Source organism: Cynoglossus semilaevis, chromosome 7, assembly GCF_000523025.1.
Source record: "Cynoglossus semilaevis isolate Cse_v1.0 chromosome 7, Cse_v1.0, whole genome shotgun sequence".
Classification (NCBI taxonomy): domain Eukaryota; kingdom Metazoa; phylum Chordata; class Actinopteri; order Pleuronectiformes; family Cynoglossidae; genus Cynoglossus; species Cynoglossus semilaevis.
Window position 1 is genome coordinate 2,652,799 of NC_024313.1, and position 23,631 is coordinate 2,676,429.

The window sequence follows — 23,631 nt, forward strand, 5'->3', positions numbered from 1 at the left end:
AGCCATCGCCTCGAGCATTCTGTCATGATTAAATCTCCTATCAGTGAACACACAGTTCACCAATAAGATAGTGACAAACGATGTTCCCTCACGGATAAAACTGTTTTTTTTTTTACTGTATATCCCTATAGGACAGCACTGGGGGAAAGGGTTAGTTTTCTTTACATGCAGCAAAAAGGTTGTCGGTTCATGGCCCGGGGGGAAATGATTATCATGTATAGACAAACTCCAAACATGAATCAGTTCTCTGGTGTGTTCTCCTTGTGTGAGCGAAGGATTTCTCTGGCTCTTCACACTTCCTCCCACACTCTAAAAATATGCTAAATGCAGATTAGATTATTTGAGTGCTCTGTCTCAGTGCAAGTGTAAATGCTTTATGTAGTCTTATGTCACGTGTTCAGTAACAGAGAGTCCTGGGTTCGATTCCCAAAGGAACGACATGCTTGATTGGTAATTCTCACCTTATAAGTAGCTTTGGATACGAGCGTCTGCTAAATGTGTCATGGCTGGTACTGCACAGGTTGTTATCCCCATAAATGTAATGTGTCGTGGCTGGTACTGCACAGGTTGTTATCCCACTGGTTACTGACGACTGCTGTTTTTTTTTATCATACGTAAATGGATGACTCCTTTTGTAAACGTTTGTCTGGGCCACGGTCCAATTCAGCGAAGAGTAGTTGGGTTCAAGTTTACAGTAAAAAAATAAATACCGATGACTCAGCATATTTGAAGATACCACTGTGCAGAATTTGTGTTCAAACGTGAGGGTTGGATTGGTGCGAAGATAAATGACAGAGGCCTAAAGCAGTGTTTGATCACATCGTGTTGGAATGTAACGCTGGACACGGCTCATCTATCAGACCCCATCTTCTCTGCTCTGTACTGTTTGAACAGCACAGTGTGAATGATGTTTGTCTCGGTTCACCGTGACTCCCCGGCGAGCTTATTTGTTTTCTGTTTTTGAAGATGATCAAAGTGACATGTCGGAATCAGACAAAGCAAAGATTAAAAATGCACCATCAAGTTTTTTGTTTTTCCCTCAACGTTAGCTTTGTTTCAAATTAAGCGGAAAAAGATATCGCAGCGTGACGCCTGACAGGATAGTCCAGAAAATGCTGCAATANNNNTGGAAATACAGCGTACTGCTCTCCATGCCCTGTCAGAACAGCGGCTTCAAAAACGCTTAAAAAAAAAACGGATTATTAATTTAAGGCTTTTTTTCTTCCAACAAAATGGATCAACCTTTATTGTTTGTCTTCAACGGCTTTTTATTTTTTAATTCAATTTTTACATTATGTAAGAAGCAGTCAAGTGGCTTCAAAGCACATTTTACAGTTTGCACTTGGTTTTTATGTGTAGCATTAACGCTCGACATAAAACTCGTCGGGGCAGATTAAAGGATCATCCACATCTCTTATCATCTCTTATGATCTGTCCAGGCACATGTACGAAGCATGTTGCCGTGTTTTTATCTCTATCACTGGCGCTCGTACTTTAAATTCTCAGCCTTCCTCCCTCCCAACTGTACTCCCATGGCCAATCGGGTTCATGTTTTCAAACGCAGCAGATAGAAAAGGACACAGGAGCCAGTTAGTTGAAAACATTGCTGTGGATGCTCGTACGCTAGGTGTGGAATTGAGTGGCTGTGTAAAATATATGTTGAATAGCATATGCTGCATCCTCTTTCCATCACCCATACATATGTAACATATATAGACACACACCGATGCATGTTTATTTAATGCATAAATGCAGGACTGCGGATGCATTATTAATTCAGTGCTCTCTCTCTCGCTCTCTCTCTCTCCACATCTTCCCGTCTTTTCTGCATCGCCGTGTTGATGTTGTAACCGTGTCTGTTTGCCCTATCTCCGCTCCTGTTCTCACTCTCTCTCACTCTCTCTCACTCTCTCTCTCTCTCTCTCTCTGACAGGTCTAATATCAGATGCTTGATGTGCACCTGTGTGCATGAGCGCATATATGGCCGGCAAAGTATTGCCTCTATCGAGTTACCCCACCTCGGCAGAGAAAAATAGATATAATCATGGTTATGGCTCATGGCCTCTGATAACATTACAGCCTCTTGTTTGACTTTGTATTTCCTTACCTCCCGCATTAGATTTTCCCCACGGAAATAAAAAGCTGGGGGAAAAAATAAGCCTGTAGCAGTTTTCACAACTAGCCGCACAAAAAAAAAAAACAAAAAAAAAACGCAAAGTCTGCATTACTGTAACTTTGTAGATAAATAAGCTTTTTTTTTTTTTTCAAAAAAATAAAATAAAAATAGCCCAGTCATGTTTTGTGCTATATGTCAGTCCTCCCATGGAAGATGGAGGTTGGCTCACAGATTGGTAACACCTGACCAAATATGTTCTTGTTTCTAAATGTATTTTACATAAAATGAGAATACATTTGTACTATATTGATCCCCAACTTTTACAATCTACAAACTTGTGCTGTAACTACACATTTACCAAGTATAAATAATTGAATTTTCACATGTGCTCTACCTACAAACTTGTGCTGTAACTACAAATGTACCAAGTATAAATTGAGTATAAATAATTGAATTTTCACATGTGGAATATTTGGATTTATGGTCATTTTAAAGCAGCATAATCAGGAATACACAATCTCTACTACTAGGTATTTCTCCCTTCGTAGTACTCACACACTCCCTCTAAATTATTCTGTCACTCTGTGCTGTACGTACATAAACACACACTCACACACATTTCCACCGACTCTATCAACAGTTTCTCACCATGGTTCCACAGCACTGACACTTCAGTATACATGATGCGAGGGCTCTTCAGGGACATCTGACTGTCAGTCATGTCAACCAAAGGCACATCAAGGGAAGGTGGAGCACTCTGGTAGCGGCCCCCCTCACACACACTCGTACACACTCGTACACACGCAGCGCAGCACATCACATCTCCTGCCTCCGGTGCAGCAGAGCATCAGCAAGTAATAACTGCACAAGCTTCACAAACACTTCAACATTATTACAATGTGTCCACGGACACTGGCCTCAGACCTGGCCTGTGCGATGTACGATTCATGGACTGAGATGAAAAATTCAACGGGGGGAAAAAAACAAAACAACAACAACAAACATTGTTCCTTTTTGTGACTTCTCTTTAAACAAGGACACGAGGGGTTCCATTTTTAGGGCTGATGGAGCGACAGAAGGAGAAGATGAAAGACACAGAGCAGAGCACTGAGTAAATACAAACAGAGCACAGAGCAAAGACTGGAGACCGAGTGACGGGGGAGTGGAGGAGGGACGGGGGGGGGGGGTTGGGGAGGGAGGGGGGGACGATAGGATGGAGAGCTGTGGAGTTTTAGAATTCAGAGCAGGATCACAGACTAACTTGGCTCACACCGGGCTCAACACACAGACATATTGGCTGTGATTTCCAAGTCATGTGTTGCTTGTTCCGTCGCTCTCTGACACCACAGCACCCACTCCATCCTGCCCATTCCGAACTGCATAAATAACTTATTGTCTTCTATTTTTAAAATGTACACATTTTTCTCTTCTACGTCTATTTTAAAGTCGGAATGCGACGACCCGAGTGCCGACGCAGAGGAGAAACCTGCAAACTAATTGGTCGTGGTCAAGGTGTTACCAGGAACTGTGAACAGAATGTGGCGTCAGCCAGTTTGTCTGTGAAAGTCTGCGCTCGTGTAAAACAGTGGATTTTAATAGCACTGCTGTAAAATGAAGACTAGTTGGTATTTATTTGTATGTATCTGATGTTTACATCAGAGCGCTGGGTGACAGGGTGAAGTCGCAGAGCCGTGTCCTTTAGGAGCAGATGCTGCGGCAGTTGTGCTGCACCTCAGGCTCCTGCCCTCCTGATGGCCCCCGCGATGTGTCATCCTCGCAGCTGAGTATGAGTGAACGAGATTAGCTCACATGTCACATTAGCCTTGTTTTTCTCTGCGACGCAGCCATCATTAGCTTTATCTCAGTAGTCGATGGAATCAATATCTCCAACGTGTGGACGGTTCATCATCATAAACGGAGATCATCGGATCGGATCGTCCTCCGCGACGTGTCCGTTTTGTCTCTCCATGTTTTGTCGTTCGTAGCGTTCCGTTTTCATTCACGCTAATCAGCCGTCGCTTCAGTTTGCCCTTGATGTTTATCTTCCTTATATGAAATCATTTAGATGTTTGTTTGACTTTGGAGAATCTGGAGAGACCATCTCTCGAACTTCATTGTGTGCGGACATAATGTCATTAAAGGATTCCAAACTTGTATTTTTCCTGTATCATCGCAGCTTTTATCGTAAGTTTACCGTAAGAAATAACACGTACAATTAGCAACCCCCGAAGCCTGCGTTATCACGAGGCTGGACGTTATGTCATCTGTGCTTCAGTGATGAGTGGGACGACTTGTGACCAGCATTTATTGAAACGTGAGATGGATTTGGAATCAATTGTGTGTGAAGGGTGTCTCTCACACACAGAAGGCGAGGTGCCATCTCTGCTCCAAATCCTCTCTCTCTGAAGACATGACTTCACTCTATTACCGACACCCTCTGCTCCTGGCAGCCCGGGTGAAAGAGACAGTAGAGTGTGAGATTAGACAACAATGAGGTCGAGAGGCAGCGGGGGTTAAACCCTTATATAAAAAGAGAGAGAGAGAGAGACTCGCATTTTTATAGAAAATAGACTATTTTTTGTATTGTTGACATGTGAGGACAGCCCCCTGTTTACTGTACACACACACTGTTAATGTATCCATGGGGTTCAACTCTTCATTTAAACATGTGTGTATTTATGTACTGTATTTACAGGCACTAAAAAAGGAAGGGATCACATCTGAGCGATGGCTCTTGAAAGTGTGTACCCTTGCATTTTCTTGCGTTTTACCGTTTATTTAATCCTCACGTTATTGACTCCTCACCCTGACAAAGCTCTACTGACAGGGAAACCAAAAGAGACTATATCACTTCTTATACAGCCGGGATCATCAGAAAGCCAATCTATAAGGACAAAAGATATTTCCTCCTTGCTGTCTCTTATATGGAATTATTATAAGAACGGAGTCACCGAAGGTTACACGGTGTCTTGGAGTTGTATTGATCCTCAAATGTTCTGGGCAGGCGGCGAGGCAGATGGCCAAGCCACGTCCTTCATCTCCTCCACGTATCTTGTTCTGCTCCTCCACGGCCCTCAGTCAATTTCAATGCACGGTATATACATTTCTAGAACATAGAAGTGAAAGATACCAGCGTTAATTTGGGTGGAGAAATGTGGCGTGAGCGCAGACGTGTTGTATTTGATGTCACTTATGCATATGCATAGGAGATTTATCACGTGCGCCCGTATTTGCTAAATCAGCTCTCGCCTCATAAGTCCCCTGCTGTCAACGGCTAGATCAAAGCATACGGCCGCGACGGAATGACTCAGTGCAAAGATGACAATGGACTTGGGTGAAAGCCACCCGTCGTTCAGGGATTCTACAAGATATCTTTAATTAGGTTGGTTTGAAGTCTGCCGAGTGCATGGTTAATTCATTTTTCCTACATTATCTTTTATTCATAAACTTCTCGCTGAAAATACCTCCTTGGCCTCAGCAGAGGAGGGAGCCGGTTTTTGGGGGGGATTTTTTTAAGCTCACAAACTTGGCACATTTACCGAACATATGATGGATATGATAATTATTTTCATGTTAGTCAAAATGAAAACTGGTAATAAATTTAATCTCTGTTAGAGAAATAAAACACATTATCATAAGCATCAGCCGAGAATGATTTCTCCTTCACAGTACAGTTCATTCTTTTGGTTTCTATGATATAGACCTTATTAAAACATGGATGGTTTCTGTACAAACTTAGAGCTCGGAGGGCAAAGTCTGTATTTTTTTCTGCTTAATGCACAGAAACGGGACTTCTTGATTTTATTTTTATATTATTCTATATTTACCCTGGAGTAAAAAAAAAAATAGGTTAATCAGTAAAAACACTGGAATTTTTTCTTTTTTTTTTTTTTCTAGGTGAATTATAGCGTGTGCCTTTGTGGGCCGCTTTCCAGGCTTCTGTCTGGACACCAATTAATGTCATTTGGAGGGAAATGGGACCTTGTGACTCATTACATATGCCTCTCCCTCAGTAAACCTCTGAAGGGCTTTCTTCTGTGTGCCAATGCTGCCACTGGGCTGCTGGCACAAGGTGGACAACACTAATTATAAAATTCCCACTCATGCATGATTTTTTTTTTCGACGTCGGCAAGGATGAGATTATCCTAAAAATCTGTGTGTTCTGCCCCGGTAGTAAAGTTGCTTTTTTTATAATTAGGTCAAAAATATCAGAGATGATTGACGTGTTCAATTAATGGGTAGAAAAGGTCGAAAAACATTGTGCATTTTTTAAAATCCAAATCCCGTAGCAGCAGTCTGGCTGACTGAACATGGAGACCCCTCTGTTCTTTGCACGACAATCCTAGTGGACGTCCCCTCTTCAGCTACCATAACCTGTCCACCGCTGTGGTTCAGTGGAGCACACACTGACAAATAGCAGGAGGGAAGGCGAGGTTGGAGGTGGACAGCACGGAGACTGTGACAGCTCCGTAGCGGTAACGTCGGAGGTGAAAGAGAGCAGCAGACAGATCGAGGGAGAAGAGGCAGCGGTAGAGAAAGTCATCGCTGCAAACCTAATTTTTCTTCGGGGTGGGGGGGGCGGGGGACAGCGGCGTAAAGGAAACCTTCTATGACAGCTAAACTCGCCTGACAGCGAGCCCAAAGTGACGGACGGCCACTCTGCTTGACTTGACACAGAATCTCCGCTGAGTTTGGCCACAAAAGGAAGAAGCGGCAAAGAAGTGATTCAGGCTACGGAGCTTTTTTTTTATTATTATTATTTATTGTGATTCATCATCTGGTCTGAGAGACTCGAAATTAAATACCGTTTTAAAAAGAGAGCACAGGTTATTTTAAAGGCTGTCTGGAAAACAATACAACTAAGTTAAAAAACAATAATGTTTACTCTGAAAGCAGAATAACTCCAGGCAGGCCCCCTGGCTTTGGATCTTCTACAGCAGGGGTCACCAACTATATTTGTCAGAGAGCCAGACACCTGAGGGGCCGGACCCTCAAATACAATGGAATAAAAAGCACTTTTGTTTGCCAAATAGAGTCATAAATGGTGTGTACGGGAACCACACGATGTTTTCTCTTTGATCCTAGCGACTTTGGTATCAAGTCGCTGGCTGGATTAGAAAGGTCGGTGGACCAAATTTGGCCTGCGGGCCACCAGTTGATTGTTCGCTATATTAGATTTGACATATAATCAATGAGTCAGATGTGACCTGTTGGTATATTTTAGGTTGCTATAACAACGTGTGTCTCTGCTGCCACTTTTTCCTAATGCTTTAAGTCTGTGTTTCTGAACACAGTGACTGAGTGTTTGGGCTTGTCTGTGTGCGTAGGCGATTTAGTTTTTTTTTTTGTTTTTTTGGAACAACAGAGCTTCTGTGTTCCATCTGACCTGGAACAGACCTCGAGAGTCACAGTGACATTCACAACAACCTCCCACCGTCACACACAAGATACGCCGTACAGTGTATTGTCACTTTCTGGAGTCTACCATTTTCCTGTGATCTGTCACACACAAGATACGCCGTACAGTTCTGGAGTCTACCATTTTCCTGTGATCTTCCCGTCATCCTCCATGAATCCTACTCTGAATATAAAAATATAAGTACGCCGTGTGTCACAATATCCTTCTCTCAACTCGTCAACTCGTCACTCACGTTAGCGCGCGTGAAAAATGCATTAGAGCAGGCATCGTATCACTCGTGGCGTCACATGTTCGCAAACAACAGCAACCGCCGCATTTTTCCGACCCATCCGGCCGAATCCTTCAATTTGAGTTTGTGCAAAACTTGTCTGCTTCTTTGATCATGTACGTGGACGTGCACGAGTGCCTCCAACATACAAGAAGGCTTCGTGATTATCTATCATTTTAAGCCGCTGATTAACGTTAATGGCATTTTTTAAATTACATCGGCGGCGCTGTGCTTCGCCGTCACCTAGATTTCATGCCTCCTCTCTGCAGGCAGTCCTTTTAATTCAGGAGGAGGAGAGGTACGATGAGCGCTATCTCCTTATCTGTTCTAAGCACTGAAGTTTTAGTAGTTTTATAGAATGGAGAGAGGAAATCATGAAATCAAGAAATAATTGCCTTGTTAATCTCTGGACAATTACTTTAATGGAAATAATGCCCATTTAAAGCAAATGAAGTGAAGAAAAAGGGATGGATTGAGTCTGCAGCATGAGAATATAAAGAGCCTGAAACATATTTGCTTTCATTTTAGGATGACAGTATATCACAATATGTCTCAAAGTGTTGGAAAAGACAGAGTCTGATGGCAGCACGCACTAAAAATGTCCAAAGGATTAAGAAATAGGGCAGTTGCCACGTTCCTTAAAGAAGGGAGAGACAGAACGACCTAGATTTCCCCCTGTCTGCTCAGCCATTTTGATGCAGCCTATTTATGTCTGCATTTCACTACTTCCCTCTGTTCCTTTTGTTTGTTTTTTTATTCTTTTGTTCTCTCCTCCCCCTCCACCTCCCCCCTGGTGTCCTTGGTTCGTATTGTCTTTTGGTGTCAAGACTTGTGCCTAAAAATGGCACAAAATGCTTTGACAAATCGACGGATGCTGAGGCCCCGCATGCTGCGAAGCGTGAGAACTCCGAGAGCTTGGATCCTCTGAAGCGTAGCCGGCTTAAAATGCTCTTTATCATGGAAAACTTTTTTCTGGTTTTATGTTATTTTACAAAGACAATACTGTATTCATCTGCGCAAGAAATGTCGTCGTGATGTAACACAAACAAATAGTTCCTTTAAAAGTAACACATTTATGCATTCTCAGGAGTCTGTTGTGCTTCTGGTTGATTTAGCAACGCATTAAAAGCACCAAACGCGGGTCATGAATTGGAAATGAATCGATGCAGAGTGAGACTTGGACTGTTGACCAGCTTCAAGCTGGTATGACAGCCCTACGCACGGAGATGCCATATGTCGCCCAGTGTGACTCCTGAGGCGTCGCTGCGGGAGTGTTTAGATTCGTCTGCGGCGTCGTGTCCACTTTGGTATTTATTCATACATTCCATTAGATCTGTCAGCCAGAGGCCTCCGGGTGAACATACATGGTTTTGAAAAACGAGCTATTTGCATGATTTACGGAAATGCACTTGTGCCAGAGAGGTCGCACGATATGAACGAGATCTGTTTCGATTACTGTCATCTCTGAAGGGAGGGGAAGAAGGGAGGCATGGGAAAATGACTGAGTGATGAGGCGGTAATGCAACAAATGTGCAGCTGCTGTAAAATACCAGTGAAGTTGATTGAAAAGTTGTTTTATTCATTAACCAAATTACACTGTCCTCCCTTGTAATTACAGTAAATCATGACCACAAACATGACATCGTGTTTAGAATCTGTTTCATTTCTTCTCGTTTCCCTGATTTTATCCAGGTCAGCGCTGGAAAACTTGGTAGAGTAGAGTAGCGCCTCGATTCCATGTAGGTTACTCTCCACAAAACATCACACACTGCTCCTGCCGGCTTGTTTCAGGTTGGTCCAAGAAGTTCTGGCACCATCGGTGACCCACAGAGCAGAGACTTTCACTTCATCCTCTTCTCGGCTTCTCCTTCGCCCTCACTTTAGCCGACGAAGGAGCAAAACTTCATCTCTGTTCTAGATGCCAGCCATTAGCATGAGCTTCCTAACACCTGCTCCTGAACATATGGGTGTTAGCATTTTTAATTTCATGCAGTTACACCGAGCCACAATGAACAACCTTAGCACTCTCACAGAGGTAAAAAAAAAAAATCTATTTTTGTGAATATTTATGTCTTTACATTCATTGCTCTGTCTGTCGGAGCCTCTGGTAATTTGCCATCCACTTTGTTTACCGCTGTGATCTTCAACCGCCTGCAGTGGCTACTGTTTGTTTTCCCATTGCTACGACTGTGGTTTGACTTTGCATCCTAGCCCAGACATGCTAAGGAGAGCGTGCAAAATACAGAGGGTAGCTTTACAAACAAGGTGAAGTCCATTCTCCTCATGCAAATATGTTCACCGGGTGACTTTTCATCCAGCAGCTGCAGGAATGGATGTAAGTTACAGCATGAATTCAGTCCAAAGTAAAAAACTGTTTTTACATCCTTTCTTTAATTTAACCACGTTACTTTTTTTTTTTCTTTTCTTTGTAAGATTAGAAATTTGAGAGTTTTATTTTAAGTACATGATGGCGGGTGAGACGCGGCTCCACTTGATTTATTGGCTGCCATTTGTTTTTTGGGCTACCAAATAGAAAGTGCTTAAATTCAGCAGCACATGAAATTAAATATCTGCTGAACAGATTCTAATTTGATCACCAAGCTGTTTCAATTTCATTAGCTGACTCTCTAATGGACTTTCACAGCATATTATCCCATGTAGCACATATTCCAATCATTGGCTTTTTTTTTTTTTTTTGGCCCAAATGAGCCCCCTAGCATGTGAAGACCCCGTAACGCCCTAGAGCAAAACCTCAGCCCTTTCTGTAATGTATGCTGGGGCAAAGCTACCATGAGTGAATGGAATCCAACATAAGGCTGCAGTGAGTCAGTGAAGTCTACGCAGCGCACATTTTGAACAGCTGTTACGAAAGCATCAGTTTAAACAGAGTGTGAACAAGGTCAGAGGAGTCGGAGGAACGCGTGTGTTTGATTGGGTAACTTTGAGTCACGGAGGCACGTTGTTTTTGCATAGCTCTGATTACACGGCGCGGTGCGTCCTGCATTGTAATGCTGCAAAAAGAAAGTACCGTTCCGGCGGGTCAAGTAGATGAAAATTCATGCTGTTAAGTTTTGCCATGCAACTGTGGTCAAGCAAGATTGGTACTGTTCAGTATGCATAAAATAAAAAGTGGCTTAGAACCACAGACAGGGTGAAGAAAATGTACCTTTAAAATCAGGTTTTTACAGGATGTGTTATTGGAAACAACAATCACATAAATGTAAAAAAAATAAAATCATACTGCATGCCTTTCTCCGTTTAGTCGTAGGTCACCCTGTGGTTGGATTTTAATTTGTTAAAGAGATTTGTGGTATGGTTGAAATCAGTGAACTTATCATACTTTTCTTGCTGACACTCACTTTCCCGTCTCCTCCTGCGGCTCGTCTCCTCCTTCCTTTTTAAAACCACCACCAGAATAAACCTGTGAGTTTGACCTTAGAAGAAAGTTTAGTTGATTTAGTCCAAATTGAATCCTCAACGGTGGTGTGGAATTAATCGGGCTGTGTTGCATGTGTGCATGTAATTTAGGAAGGAACACGAACCAATGCCTGATGGGCTATTTTTAAAAACAGCCTGACATCTCGTGCTGTCGTGGGTCAGCAGTATTTTCATTCTTTAGGATTCTTGAACCATGGGATAAATGCAGTTTTGTGTAGAAAGTACAACGTTGGCGAAGCCTAGGATCAGTACGTTATCACTACCCTAACTTCCAAAATGTTGAAAGTTATACAGTACGTCGGAGTGGGAGAGGGACCCGGCGTCAACTTTGACAAATGTCTCTTCCGGGCTATCCGCCATTACTGTCAGAGCAAGTTACAGCCACAAGAGCGGACAAACAGGAAATAGAGAAAGAGTGAGTGTAAATAATTGCTAAGGCTGACACGATTCATATTCTGCGGCAGAGGATCAAAGAGCGGGACTCAGAGTTTGACATTGAGCGTAAGCGCAGGAGTCAAAGCCATTACTTTCTCTTACAATGCTGCCGTATGTGTCCGTATTAAAAATGCACCCACTCTTCCTCCTGGGCTGCTAACGCTAGCCAGCACACATGGGCATTAAACAACTGGCTAATGGACTCCGTGGTAATGCAACAAAAATGACCTACTGTAGCTCTAAATAAAGCATGGCGGAAGCCATTTTGTTCCTGTCCTTCCTCTGAAGCTTTGTCAGGTGTGAAACATCGTATGTGTTAGACCCCCGGGTTCTTTTAGGTGTGATCAATATTTCAGTGGCACCAAGCCCCTGCGTTCTTGTATCTCCCTACATCACCTCTCGCAGCATCCCTGCAGCCAATTATGAACGTCTGAATGAACATTTGAGCCGATTAATAAGTCATGAAATTTCACAGTTTTTCTGCCGCGTGTTTATTTTAATAGCGCCTAAAGACTGTCACAGTTCAAAGCCGAAGCCCCGAAGTCTGCGCGCAGGCTTCGAAAATAGAGCGTGTAACCTCATCCGCGGTGCCTTATTCAGTCCCATCACTCAGTGTGTCTTCTTGGAGACGGCCTGTTTTTGTTTCTGTCAGCATCCCATTCCATTGCACTGCTGATATTGGCAGCTCTCTCTATAAATGAACTAGTTTTTTTCATTTTTTTTTTCTGTTTGAAGATGTGTCTCCTTTAAAAGAATTGCGTACGGAACATGATGTAATATCTAGTCACCTCAAGTTTTTGATTTCGCGAAGCCAACTTCTGTAGTTTTTGTGTAGGCTTTCTTCACTGCCACGCTTCTAGATTAGAAGGGAGAAAACAAAAAACAAAATATTTGTTGTAGTTTTTCCCTTTTCTCAGCACCGACAAAGATGCTTAAAACATTGATGGTAATATCGATTCAGTGCTATCAATATATCGTTACTGACACGAGTATTGATTACAAATTACACTCATCAGTTATCAAGTATCAGTACTAATCAATATTTTAATAAATTACATATTAAAGGTCTTCAGTATTAGATTAAAAATCATACACAGTATCCATATCGGCATTGATACTTCATGTGACTGCCATCAATATAACACTGCTGATGTTACTCATCACTACGTGCTTTGTTTACACAGGTACTGTAGTAGTAGTAAAGGTTTGGAAACGTGTACTATTTGCTACCCCGTGCACGCAGACCCGGGCCACTCTTCAACATCCTACCCTTTAGCAGTTTCCCTTCCTCCGGAGCCTGACGCGCAGAAGAACAGACAGCTACAAATCACAGCGTCATCCATCACTTATCTCTGTCAATTACTGACAATAAATGACTTTGGCAGCAGTGAAGGCCAGGTACATCAATCCTCCACATCTTACATTGTCCCCGATTCTTCTCCGTATTGATTCTACTTGTTCTGCTTCCACCATCCAGTTTTGATGGTCCCAGACCACAGAAGCTAACTTGAGCACTGATGTCAGATGAAAGGGTGGATATGTAACACAAACTCCTGCGCTGGGACATGTTCGCATTCTTGACATCAGATCTTCCACTCAGCCAGTTGAGACTTAATATAGATCCACTGTAGTCACGGCTTGATCACACTGCAGCGACTGCCACTTCATTTTTACCATGCTTTCATGATGGAGTTTACTCTCCTGCCCTCTTCCTCTCTTCCCCAGTGAAGCTAAAAGTGCTAATTCTACCCATTACTCTTTTATAAGATGGCTTCCAAATGTAGGACTCAGTCAGGGTCTGTGGCGTAACAGAATGACCACTCAGTTTGCCGTGGATTGGTTCTTTTGTGAGCTGCTCAAGCTCTTGACAGCCGCTGCCCACTAAGAGCTGCGATGGCTGTCTGCAGATCACCGACCGCCGCTCTGAGTGATTCTCCCTTTCATGCCGCCTCAGGTGCCTCCGTGTGTTGGCGGCATTGATCGGCGGCGAATTGGATTGCAGCAGGCCTGATTACAGATGTCAGTGTGTGGCGCAATCTTATAGCAGAGTGAAATGAGGGGTTTTGTTGTGGTCCTGCGACGCTTGATGAAATTACATTTATCAGTTTTAGTTACACGGGGTATGAGTGTACGTACCCAAACACGCTCAACGCTTTGCACAAACAAACTACCGCATCCCTGAATGACAACACTTAGAAAGTGTGGGAGTGAAAGACAAGCTCTGACAGATTTAACCAGCTACAGTCATTTACAGCAGATTTTTAGCATTAGTAACTAGTTGCATGTTTAAAGGGGGTTTATATCAGTGACCTTTTATGAGACGGAGAGATGGAAATCAATGATTTGCTGTGGCAACCCCTGAAAAAGGGACAAAGCCGAAAGAAAAATATGCTAATATTTTTAATCAAGATTAAAATAACAATAATAATTAGTTGGAAAACTATTTTTAATTAACTACTAGACATTTCAGGTGACCCCAGTGACCTTTCATGGCTTGTGACAACATTTTAACTTTTTAATAAATTTCTGGCAACCCTAGATACATTTTTTTTCTACAATTATTTTTTTAGGATGTTAGAGTGTGTCGAGTAGTCAAGTGACATTTTATTTTGTTTTTATTTTTATATGCATTATATTTTTCCCATGATTTTTCATGAAAGTTAAAAAAATGTTAATATTTTTAATCAAGATAAAAATAACAATAATAATTAGTTGGAAAACTATTTGTATTTAAATTAACTACTAGACATTTTAGGTGACCCCAGTTGGGGTCGTGACCCCAAGGTTGAAAAGGTTGTCCATTTGTATTTTGATACTGTAGGTGTGTTCATTGTCTAGTTGTGTGGGGGGGGGGGGGAGGAAAGCTGGTGCCAACTTTTTTTTACAGGAGGGCTGCCGGACATTAGGAGCAGTCGAGGAAAAAAAAAGAAGTTTGTTATTGTGAAGCCGTCTCCTCTCTGCACTCCGCCTGGAGGAGCTCAGCACTAGTTACAGAGGTGTACAATTGTTGTGTTTTGTTGTTTGCTTGTTCCCGGGCCAGAGGGTTGATGATCTGTCTTTGTTCCTAGGAATTAACAGGTCAGATGTGGCTTAGATACAAGCGCACGGCAGAGCTTTTGCTGCCAGAGTCTCAGAAGGTCACAGTCAGTGTACAAAGGCAGAGCTCTGTCAAAACTGGCTCTTAGTTTAGTCGCACAAAAAGGTGCTGTAAAAAGTAATTTTTTTTTAATTTTTAACATACAATACACATTTGTGTTTGGTGCCACCTTATGGCTGCATGGATTAAATGCATTTGCCACAACTTAACACTGTACTGAGTTGATCTGCCCACTTCTTATATGCATTTCTATTCATTTCTACACCTTGTGCAGGATCTCTGACAAAACCATTAAGTGCAGCTCCATCCACACCGGCTTTCAACACTATCTTGGCTTTTAGGGAATGGCTTTCTCATGTCTTTTGTGTCGCTCTATTTCTATTGTTAGCCAAGCTTGTGATTGATTTTTAAAAAAAAAAAGGGCCACTGTCTTCCCTTGCATTATGATGTGTATTATCTCAGCGCTGTAGAAAGAACAGAAGTGTTGAATTTAGAGCAGGTCATCCGACTGCATCAGTGGTTCAAAAGAACTTGTCAGGAAAACCAACGTGCGTTCGTTCTCTGTGGTATTTCATGCAGTCAAGGAATTTTCTACTTTCCTGTGAAACTCGAAGGCACGTCATCGAGGGTAGAACTACCGCTCGAGCACGTTGTGGCATGTTTTTTTTTTAATTATTAAGGGTCCGCTTTTCTTCTTTCTTGTTCTTTAGGTGTCCTTTTCAGATGGTAAAATTATAAAAAATGTTAATGTAAAATGTTAATTTTTTGCTGTTACTGTCGGAACGGCACTCAAACATAAGTCGAGGATTTCCTGTGTATTTATTGCAGTACAGGTTAGCATTATTAAATTATCCTCCTCCACCGTAAAGAGCCTGCAACAATAGAAAGAAATTGACACGTTCAGGTGCGGTCGGTTACCCTGAAACGTTTGAATGCAGGCCAAAAGCATTCAATTCAACTTGACAGCTCCAGGGTCGGTTTCCTCGCGGTGAGCCTGTGTTTCTGTTGATCACTTAACAATATGTGTCTGCCCCCTCTGCGTGTCCGTCTATTTTCACTTTTGTTATGAAAAACGGTCCCTTTTCACCGAGCTTCAATGGTAGATAATTACACTGAGCGACGCCCTGCGGGAGATTAAAACAAGTGACACAGAGAAACTCCGCTCAGCCAACCAAGCGCTGACTCGGCTCTGAACCATTTTGCTTGTCATAAAAAATATACAAACAGTTGCATATTAAAATTAGTGGGGGTCAATTGGAGGCATCAGGAAGTAATGGAGTGGTCGCTGGTCCAGTATTAAAACTTACATGTAGTTTTGTCAGGACCGCAGCAGACATGCAGGCGTGAATCATTACTCGTCATTACGTTTTCTTCTGGTGGCTTTTTCGTCACATTACAGTGTTAAACCAATGGCTGATGAAGGTGCAGTAGGTTTGATGACGGTTTTGTTGCATTGTAAATATCAACAACATTTTTTTTTAATACATTAATGATTCATTCTGGTGCCTTCATTTTGTCTCATTCACAGGAGGAAGGCAAAGTTGGCGTGACTTTCAACATAGGGACCGTGGACATCAGTGTGAAGGAAATGACAGCGGTCAATGACGGCAAATACCACTTGGTGCGATTCACCAGGAACGGAGGCAACGCCACCTTGCAGGTTGACAACTGGCCGATCAATGAGCATTTCCCCTCAGGTACTGCACTCATCAGTCCTTTTTTTAGGATTTGGGGTAGACTTTTAAAACCACTGGATCACCCTTGTTTTTCATAGATCAAAGGGCCAAAAAAAAAAAAAAAACCTAATATATTGAAAATTATTTTCTCTCGATGTTCAAAGTAAAAACACGTCAGTTAAAGTAAATCTATTGCTATTTCTTCTCTTTCCACTCGCCCGTCTTCAAAAAGCTTCACCCGTGCCCTCAGACCTCGAACTCCGCGGGCAGATAGAATCTTTTGTTTGCTCAAGGTGTAAACTTTGTAACATCTCATCGGTTCATTTCAGGGGAACAGTTGAAAGGTACCAAGAGGCATTCAGTCAGCGAGCGAGGGGGGGGGGGACGACAGAGTCAGGAACCAATGGGGGGTGCTGTTGGACACATTACGCTGCTGTATGTCTGTATTTTTCATTCCCAGTTCAGCAGAAGCCGCGCAGCAGCGGAATACAAACAGGGTCATCAAACACTAACCTGCCACATTTGGAACTACCTCTGTGTGGACCAGAGAAGTGCAGCTTAGTGGTCCTGTTGAGAGGGTTAGCAGAGCAGTAAGAGAGAGTGTGTGTGTGTGTGTGTGTCTCTGAGGGAGAAGTGAAGACAGGGAGGGCACCTGACTCTGCTTCGTGTTCACACTTCATTAAATGGACTCGACACTCCTAACCTTGATATTTGCACTTATTTGGGAGCCGGCTTAACTCACCTTTCCTTGTTCATTGGGAGTCACTCAGGGTTTGAACACCAGATGAAACAAAGAGGCTGTCGTGTTAAAGAGAAGTTGAGATGTAAAAAGATAATAAGTCTCTGAATTTGTGCCATCACAGCAGGACAGTTAAATGGAATAGATGAACTAAAAATGATTTTTGAAAATAACATTTTCTTGCAGTACCAGACACTGTGTCACTTACAGTGAAAGTAGCATTTTAAAAATCTTTGAATACCAAATTACAGCAGTGGTTCCCAAAGTAGGGAGTGGGCCCCTCTTAGGTGTGCATGCTTATTGGAAGGCAAAATTATTAATTTATTTATTTGGAGGTATTCAGTGGAGTTATGATGGAAAAGCTGTGAATGTTCCAAAGTGAGGAGCCGGGGCTGAGCGATAGGATTACGTATGAAAAAGAGACGCTGCAGAAAACTAACCCAAATGTCTCAGAAAACACTGGTGAAATTCTGCAAATGTTTCCTCATGATAAGGAAACTCCAAAAGATTCGGACGTCCTTTACTGTTTCCCTGTGCCTCAGTGGTCCATCCTCTCTTTGTCGTGGTTCTTCATTGTGGCCAGGGCAGATATTCCTCCTGGCATGAACTGGCACGCTGTCTTGGTTTTGCTTCACTGCCAGTGCAGGTGATGCTAATCTCCTCTGTCTCCGGCCTTCTTTTGCCGTCGGCTTTCTTTTCCTTTTTCTCTGACCAGATAAAACAAGACAGGTTTAAATTCAGCGGTACAACCTTGGCACTGCTGTAAAATCCTCATACTATGTGCATTTCACAAACTGACACCCGGCGTAATGACAGCAGTCGTTGCATTTGTGCAGACACGCGCTCGTCAAACGAGTGTCTGACAAGTGAGGAGTTAAGGCGTCCGTTTGGAACATAGACGTTGCTGTCTAAGCCCTTGCACAACGTTCCCGCCCTGAAAAAACCCCTCCAAGGTCATCCCGCTGAGGCTTGTTCCTGCCACCGTGTTCGAGGAGTTGGAGGTCAGAAGATCGAATGTTTTGTAATTTCTTTTTCTCTTCTCAGGTAATTTGCGGGACACTCAGTGATAGTAATTCAGCGATGATTGATTTTTCGCCTCTCTTTTTTTTTGCCTTCTCTCCCTCGTAAAGGCGTTGTCATCTCATGAGTAATTACATGTCAGGTTGCAGACTCATTGACTGCTTTCTCACACTCCCGGCTCTTTCCTTGAAGACGGCAGCTGTTACAAAGCACTCAGGTCGTTCAATAAACAGTTACCGGATCTGGGCATGCCCTTTCTCGTTGGCAGGGAATAGGTAAAGACAAAAGTGCTGGTGAATTGTTTGTCAGTCAAAGCCAAATAACCTCTTGCGTAAATGGAACGCCTTCGCCGTGGTGTTAGTAAAGTTAGCCTCCTATAGTCAAGAGCCAGAAGTGCAGGTTCGGCTCGAGATGGCGGATAAATGTGTATTATTTTCAAATTCGTTAAAACATTCCAAACCTGGTTGAGATCCGGACTAATTTACAAGCTGTCATTTCTCTTGTCAGGACAAGGAAAAACAAACGTGACTACAAATAACTGACACGCTTCTGTTAGAGGTGTGTTAGATATCGTGGAAAAAAATATTGTAATACTAGCAGTACTAGAGTGATTTGTTTTGAGAAGTGGGTTAAAAGAAGGACGACGACAGCACAGTTTCACTAATTTGCGAAAGTTAACAAGGAAAACGACTTAGCGCTCAGACTTAGCCCTGAGCTAACAGTTAGTGAAATCTTACATTACAATGACTTACAAGAAAGAAAACTGCATTTTGATGGTAAAAAAAACCCTAAATAATTAGACCAAAGATTAATTTGGTTCTTCGCAGTCTCGTGTTTCTTTTGAACAACTGATCCGTACAGGCTTGTGTGTGTGTGTGTGTGTGTGTGTGTGTGTTTCCCTGAATCTTCTCCAACAATACCTTCTGAGATTTCAATTCTCTTTTTGTCCCTAAATATCTATTTTTTTTTTTTCTGCAGCATTTCTAATCCTTTTTTTCCAGTCAGTGCTCATCTGGACTCTGCATCTCTCCTCTCCAATCCTGTGTATTTTTATGACAACCCACATTACTGCAGGGCCTTGTCTTTGTTAGTTGAGAGGGTTCCAATTTCCTTGTGTAACGTCTCAATCCCAGCCTTCTTCCATTTGGCTTAGATGATCTTTTTTTTTTTTTTTTTTTTTTGTGCGAGCTTGAATCGTTAAATCACAGAACTACCAAATTGGGTGGCCGTCTAGAAATTGTGCTTCACATTTTGCTGGAGCTGGCCGAGGTTCAGACGGTCTTTCAGATGAATGACCAGCAGCCTAACTACTCTGCTTGTGCTTCAGGGGAAATATGACTGTGTGTGCACTTCCTTTTTTGGTGGGAGCTATACAAGATTATTTAGAATGCAGTCTTTTTAGAACAGCAGATAAAAACAATTCCATACAGTACAAACACACAAAGACCTTCCGCCCCATGTTTTTTAGAGCGTACCATAAAGCGTTAAGAGGAGTGGGGTAAATCCCCTTTGCGTCCCTAAGGGCCCAAAACGATTAGCACCGTCCTAAACACAATCGTTATCGCCAGACAAAGCTGAGCGTAGGAGCTACATTCTCTCAACACTTTCAGTTTCAGAGGGACCTAAGAAATGGTGAATTTACACTCGGGCTGTGTCTGAGGAGTGGGAAAGAAAGTGGAAGGAAGGGTAGACAGGAGAAACAGGGTGACAGGGATAAAAAAAAAAAAAGTACAGCCACCCAGAGAATACAGAGCAGATGACAGGAATAAGTTGACAAAAGGCAGAAGGAGCTGGCATCTAGACAGATGGGTGGGTAGTAAGAAAAGAGGAAGAAAGGCAAAGGAGAGTAAGTAGAGGCACGCCAGGATTGGAGTCATAGCCGAGGAAGCCTGATTTAGCCAAGGAGAGGATGGATGGTTGCGCTGGAAGGAGACAAGAACGAACGAGGGAAAAACAAAGAGAAGAAGAGGAAGTGGAGAGAAGTGAACTGAACAGAAACGGAGAGGAGGAAGAAACCTGAGCGGATGGAAGAGAAGCCGCAGAGAAAGGAGGTAGAAGTACGTACGTAGAGGGGGGAGACGACGATAAAAGTCGTCTCGAGATCGAAGCGCGCGTTTGTGCCGCAGGACGTTCATATCCAGGGTTTTTTACGACAGCTAGTTTTTTCGAGCCCGAGCTTTTTCCACAGGACTGTGTCAAATATACTTATTATCCCCAAATGGAGAGGATGCCAGTGGTGTGTCACGGTAGCCTTTTTCACAGTTTTGATGCTCTCTTAGCACCAGTCCTCTGATGGAGCCCCAGTGAGATTAGTCTGGCAAGTGGACTGGATGAAACGAAGCGGCCGACCAGCAAATGACTGTCGCCGCGCCAGTGTGTTGAATAAATAGCTGCCATAAAAGAGAAACATTCATATTCCCTTTTGGATATTTGAGAGGAAGCACGAGCGCGTACTGACAGACAGGCAGACACGGTGTCAAAACAGCCATGTTTCATCTAAGGGAATCAAAGTCTGGTGTAATATTTAAGCTTCATCTATAAGTCAGTTAGATTCATCTGAGCAGGGCTTTTCATGAGGGTTAACTGTCCAGAGGAACGCATTGTGATTTGAATAAAAACAAACCATGAGAGGTGCAGCCATTGCAAGCCCCCCAAAATCTCCCTAATCTTTGAAGATCTGTTTTTTTTTTTTTTTTGTAGATCAAATTAACATAAATTTAAATAAAGTGCCACACACTGGCCATATATGTATTGTATGCTAATGCTAGAGGGTGGTGGCATAGCTTTAAACAGGAGAGTTATAATCACTCAACAGTAAAAAAAAAAAAAAAAAAAAAGTACATGAATAAAACATAAGTTAATGCAAAGTTTAATGATATATAATTGTATACAGCACAGTCTGCATGAAAATGATGGCACAGTGAACACCTACTCTGTTAATTGTCCCACAGTATGATGTAAACAAACCCTGCGTGCTGCAGTAGTTACCGTTAACTTCACCGTGAGTGACTGGTCACTGGAGACCTATTGGTTTTTCCAGCTGCCTAACATGTAAATCCATGAAAATGACTGGAGATTCAATTCTCACCAAATCAAACGGCGAACGTCGAACTAATCTTACAGATTCTTAGTGGTGGCCAGTTTTTCTGAGGATGCCGTTTCTTAGTTTTAGACACTAATTCTCAGTCCTACTTGGGTTCACGGTTGTCGATATGGAACGCGTGCAGGAGGAGAAGAAATCGAAATAATCAATCATTACCTGAAGGCTGTAGTGAGATGCACAAAGGAGTTAAAACGCTACTCGATATTGAAATGGATATTTAAATGCAAATAACAATATACATATATTACCTGTGTTATTGTTATTAAGTCAGTTTTATTCTTGTAGCCCAAATATGCAAAGCTAATTTGTCTCAATAGACTTTACTTTATTTTTTACTAAAAATAAATCCTCCAAAAAAGGAAAATAATATTAATAATAATAATACTATATTAATTATTGTTATGATTATTTATTTAATCAGTAAGGATGTTATCTGCATAATAATAATATTAATTGTTATAATAATTATTTTTATTACGTCAACATGTATGATGACAAAGGTCACTAATTCTCAAGTTTTTTTTATAATTATAAATTGTTAAAGACTCTTATTAAACATGTATTAAGCCCGCACTATGCAGAGAGTAATATTTCCTAGTATTTGTTCCACGTAACCGTTCTAATTGCGTCCATATTCTCTCCGTATGAACTGAAGGTGCTTGAACGATCCTGGAGGAAAGGCAGGGTGGCCTTCTCACAAACATTATTTCTTCAGTGTCAAGGTCGTGCGTTCTCAGGTCACGTTTATAAATTGAATATCAAATTGACGAACTGCAGAGATATTTCCCATTAGTTGGACAATTAGCCGCTGATGTATTCATTACAGGGCGCCTGTCACCTCATTAATCTCTCTCTGGAACAATGAAAGAGATATACCTGGGATCACGCCATTGAAACACTCTCTCGGCTCCTCATATGGTTTCTGTCTTTTGCAGTCTGGGACTGCAGTTAAGACTTGACCATGTGATAGCAGCGGCCATATTTTCCCTCAAGTTCTCAGTCAAATCCTCCATCCTTCAGACCATCCTTCCTGCGCCTCCTCCAGAGCCAGGACTCTCTGGCTTCTACCTGAAGCCACCTCTCAAGTTCTCTGACTCTCTGGCTTCTACCTGAAGCCACCTTGAGATCAAAAGAACGAGGAGGGAACCCTGCTAGCTGCTGATTAACCTTCCTGCCACGACACGAGCCCAGTCCTTTAGCTCTTTGAGCTCCCTGACAGCAGCAGCAGAACACTTCCTCTGTGCACACGGCTGGTTGCTGTGTGAATAGGAAGACGAGTATAAAAGGGACAGCTAAAAAAAAAAAAAATAGAATTTGAGAGCATGAAGGGAGAGATGAAACCCAGTCACGCTCATGGTTTATCTAATTACTTTGGAGAATATGTGGATTAATGAATGCTTTAATAAAATTGTGCTATATCAACAATCATGCAGTTTTTAATCAGCAGGTGAAATCCACGCAGTTCCAACTCGGCAAATAACCAAGCAATGGTACCAAAAAATTATTACGACGCCTGTGGGTATAGAGAGGAGATCAAAGCTCCGGTGTGTGTGTGTGTGTGTGTGTGTGTGTGTGTGCATCGTCTATGGATTTATTACCTGAGAGAATTTCATTAAAACGATCATGTTTCCAGGCGGCTCTTTTTCCCCATCACATGCTCTTGGCCTTTCGGCCATGTTATAAATGTTACAATAAATGTTTCCTCGGTGACATCGCGGTTTTCACAATTCACTTCTTAAACGTGAGAACTTTTTTGGGATCTGCAGAGAGAGAGACAGAGGTTTTCCAAAGGAATGCTAATGGAATTTTCCTGCTGTTGCAGATTCTGTCATGCCAGAAACAACACACACACACACACACACACACGGTCGTCTTATTTACCCGGAGTGTGTCGGTGTGCCAAGTCGGTAACAACCTCATTTGTATGCATTGTCTTTGGTGAGACCGTGTCACCGTGGGACTTCCTGTCCCAGTAGGTCGAGCGCTACTTCAAATTACCACTTCCTTTTCATAACACCGCCACCCTTTTCCCTCTGCTTTCCAGCTGCGCCGCTCCTTAACTCTAAATGAGCTGCTAAATTGAATCATTCCTTGGCCTTTTGAAATATAAAAGCAGGTGGTGTCCAGTGGGAAGAATTAGTGCACATAAATTACCTCCAGTGTGCTTCAGAGAAAAGCACTTAATACACGGCTGCCTTTTTAACCACTTGATTGCCCTTGTTGTGTCTTTACTGTGAAATATGATTAATGCTTTGCCTATGGTTTCGCCTAAGGCTGCAGGTTTGTTGTACGTGCAATGCTTTTTCTGGTCACATATAT

General features: G+C 42.4%; 1 protein-coding gene across 8 annotated transcripts in view; it reads left to right on the forward strand.

Moving 5' to 3' along the window:
• The window catches only part of nrxn3b (neurexin 3b), a 243,031-nt gene that overhangs the window by 187,137 nt on the left and 32,263 nt on the right, over positions 1-23,631 (forward strand). For all 8 annotated transcript variants that reach the window (XM_025057000.1, XM_017033574.2, XM_025057003.1 and 5 more), the window contains one exon: positions 16,303-16,471. In XM_025057000.1, the coding sequence (XP_024912768.1) occupies positions 16,303-16,471 (169 nt within the window). The remainder of the gene's footprint in view (positions 1-16,302; positions 16,472-23,631) is intronic.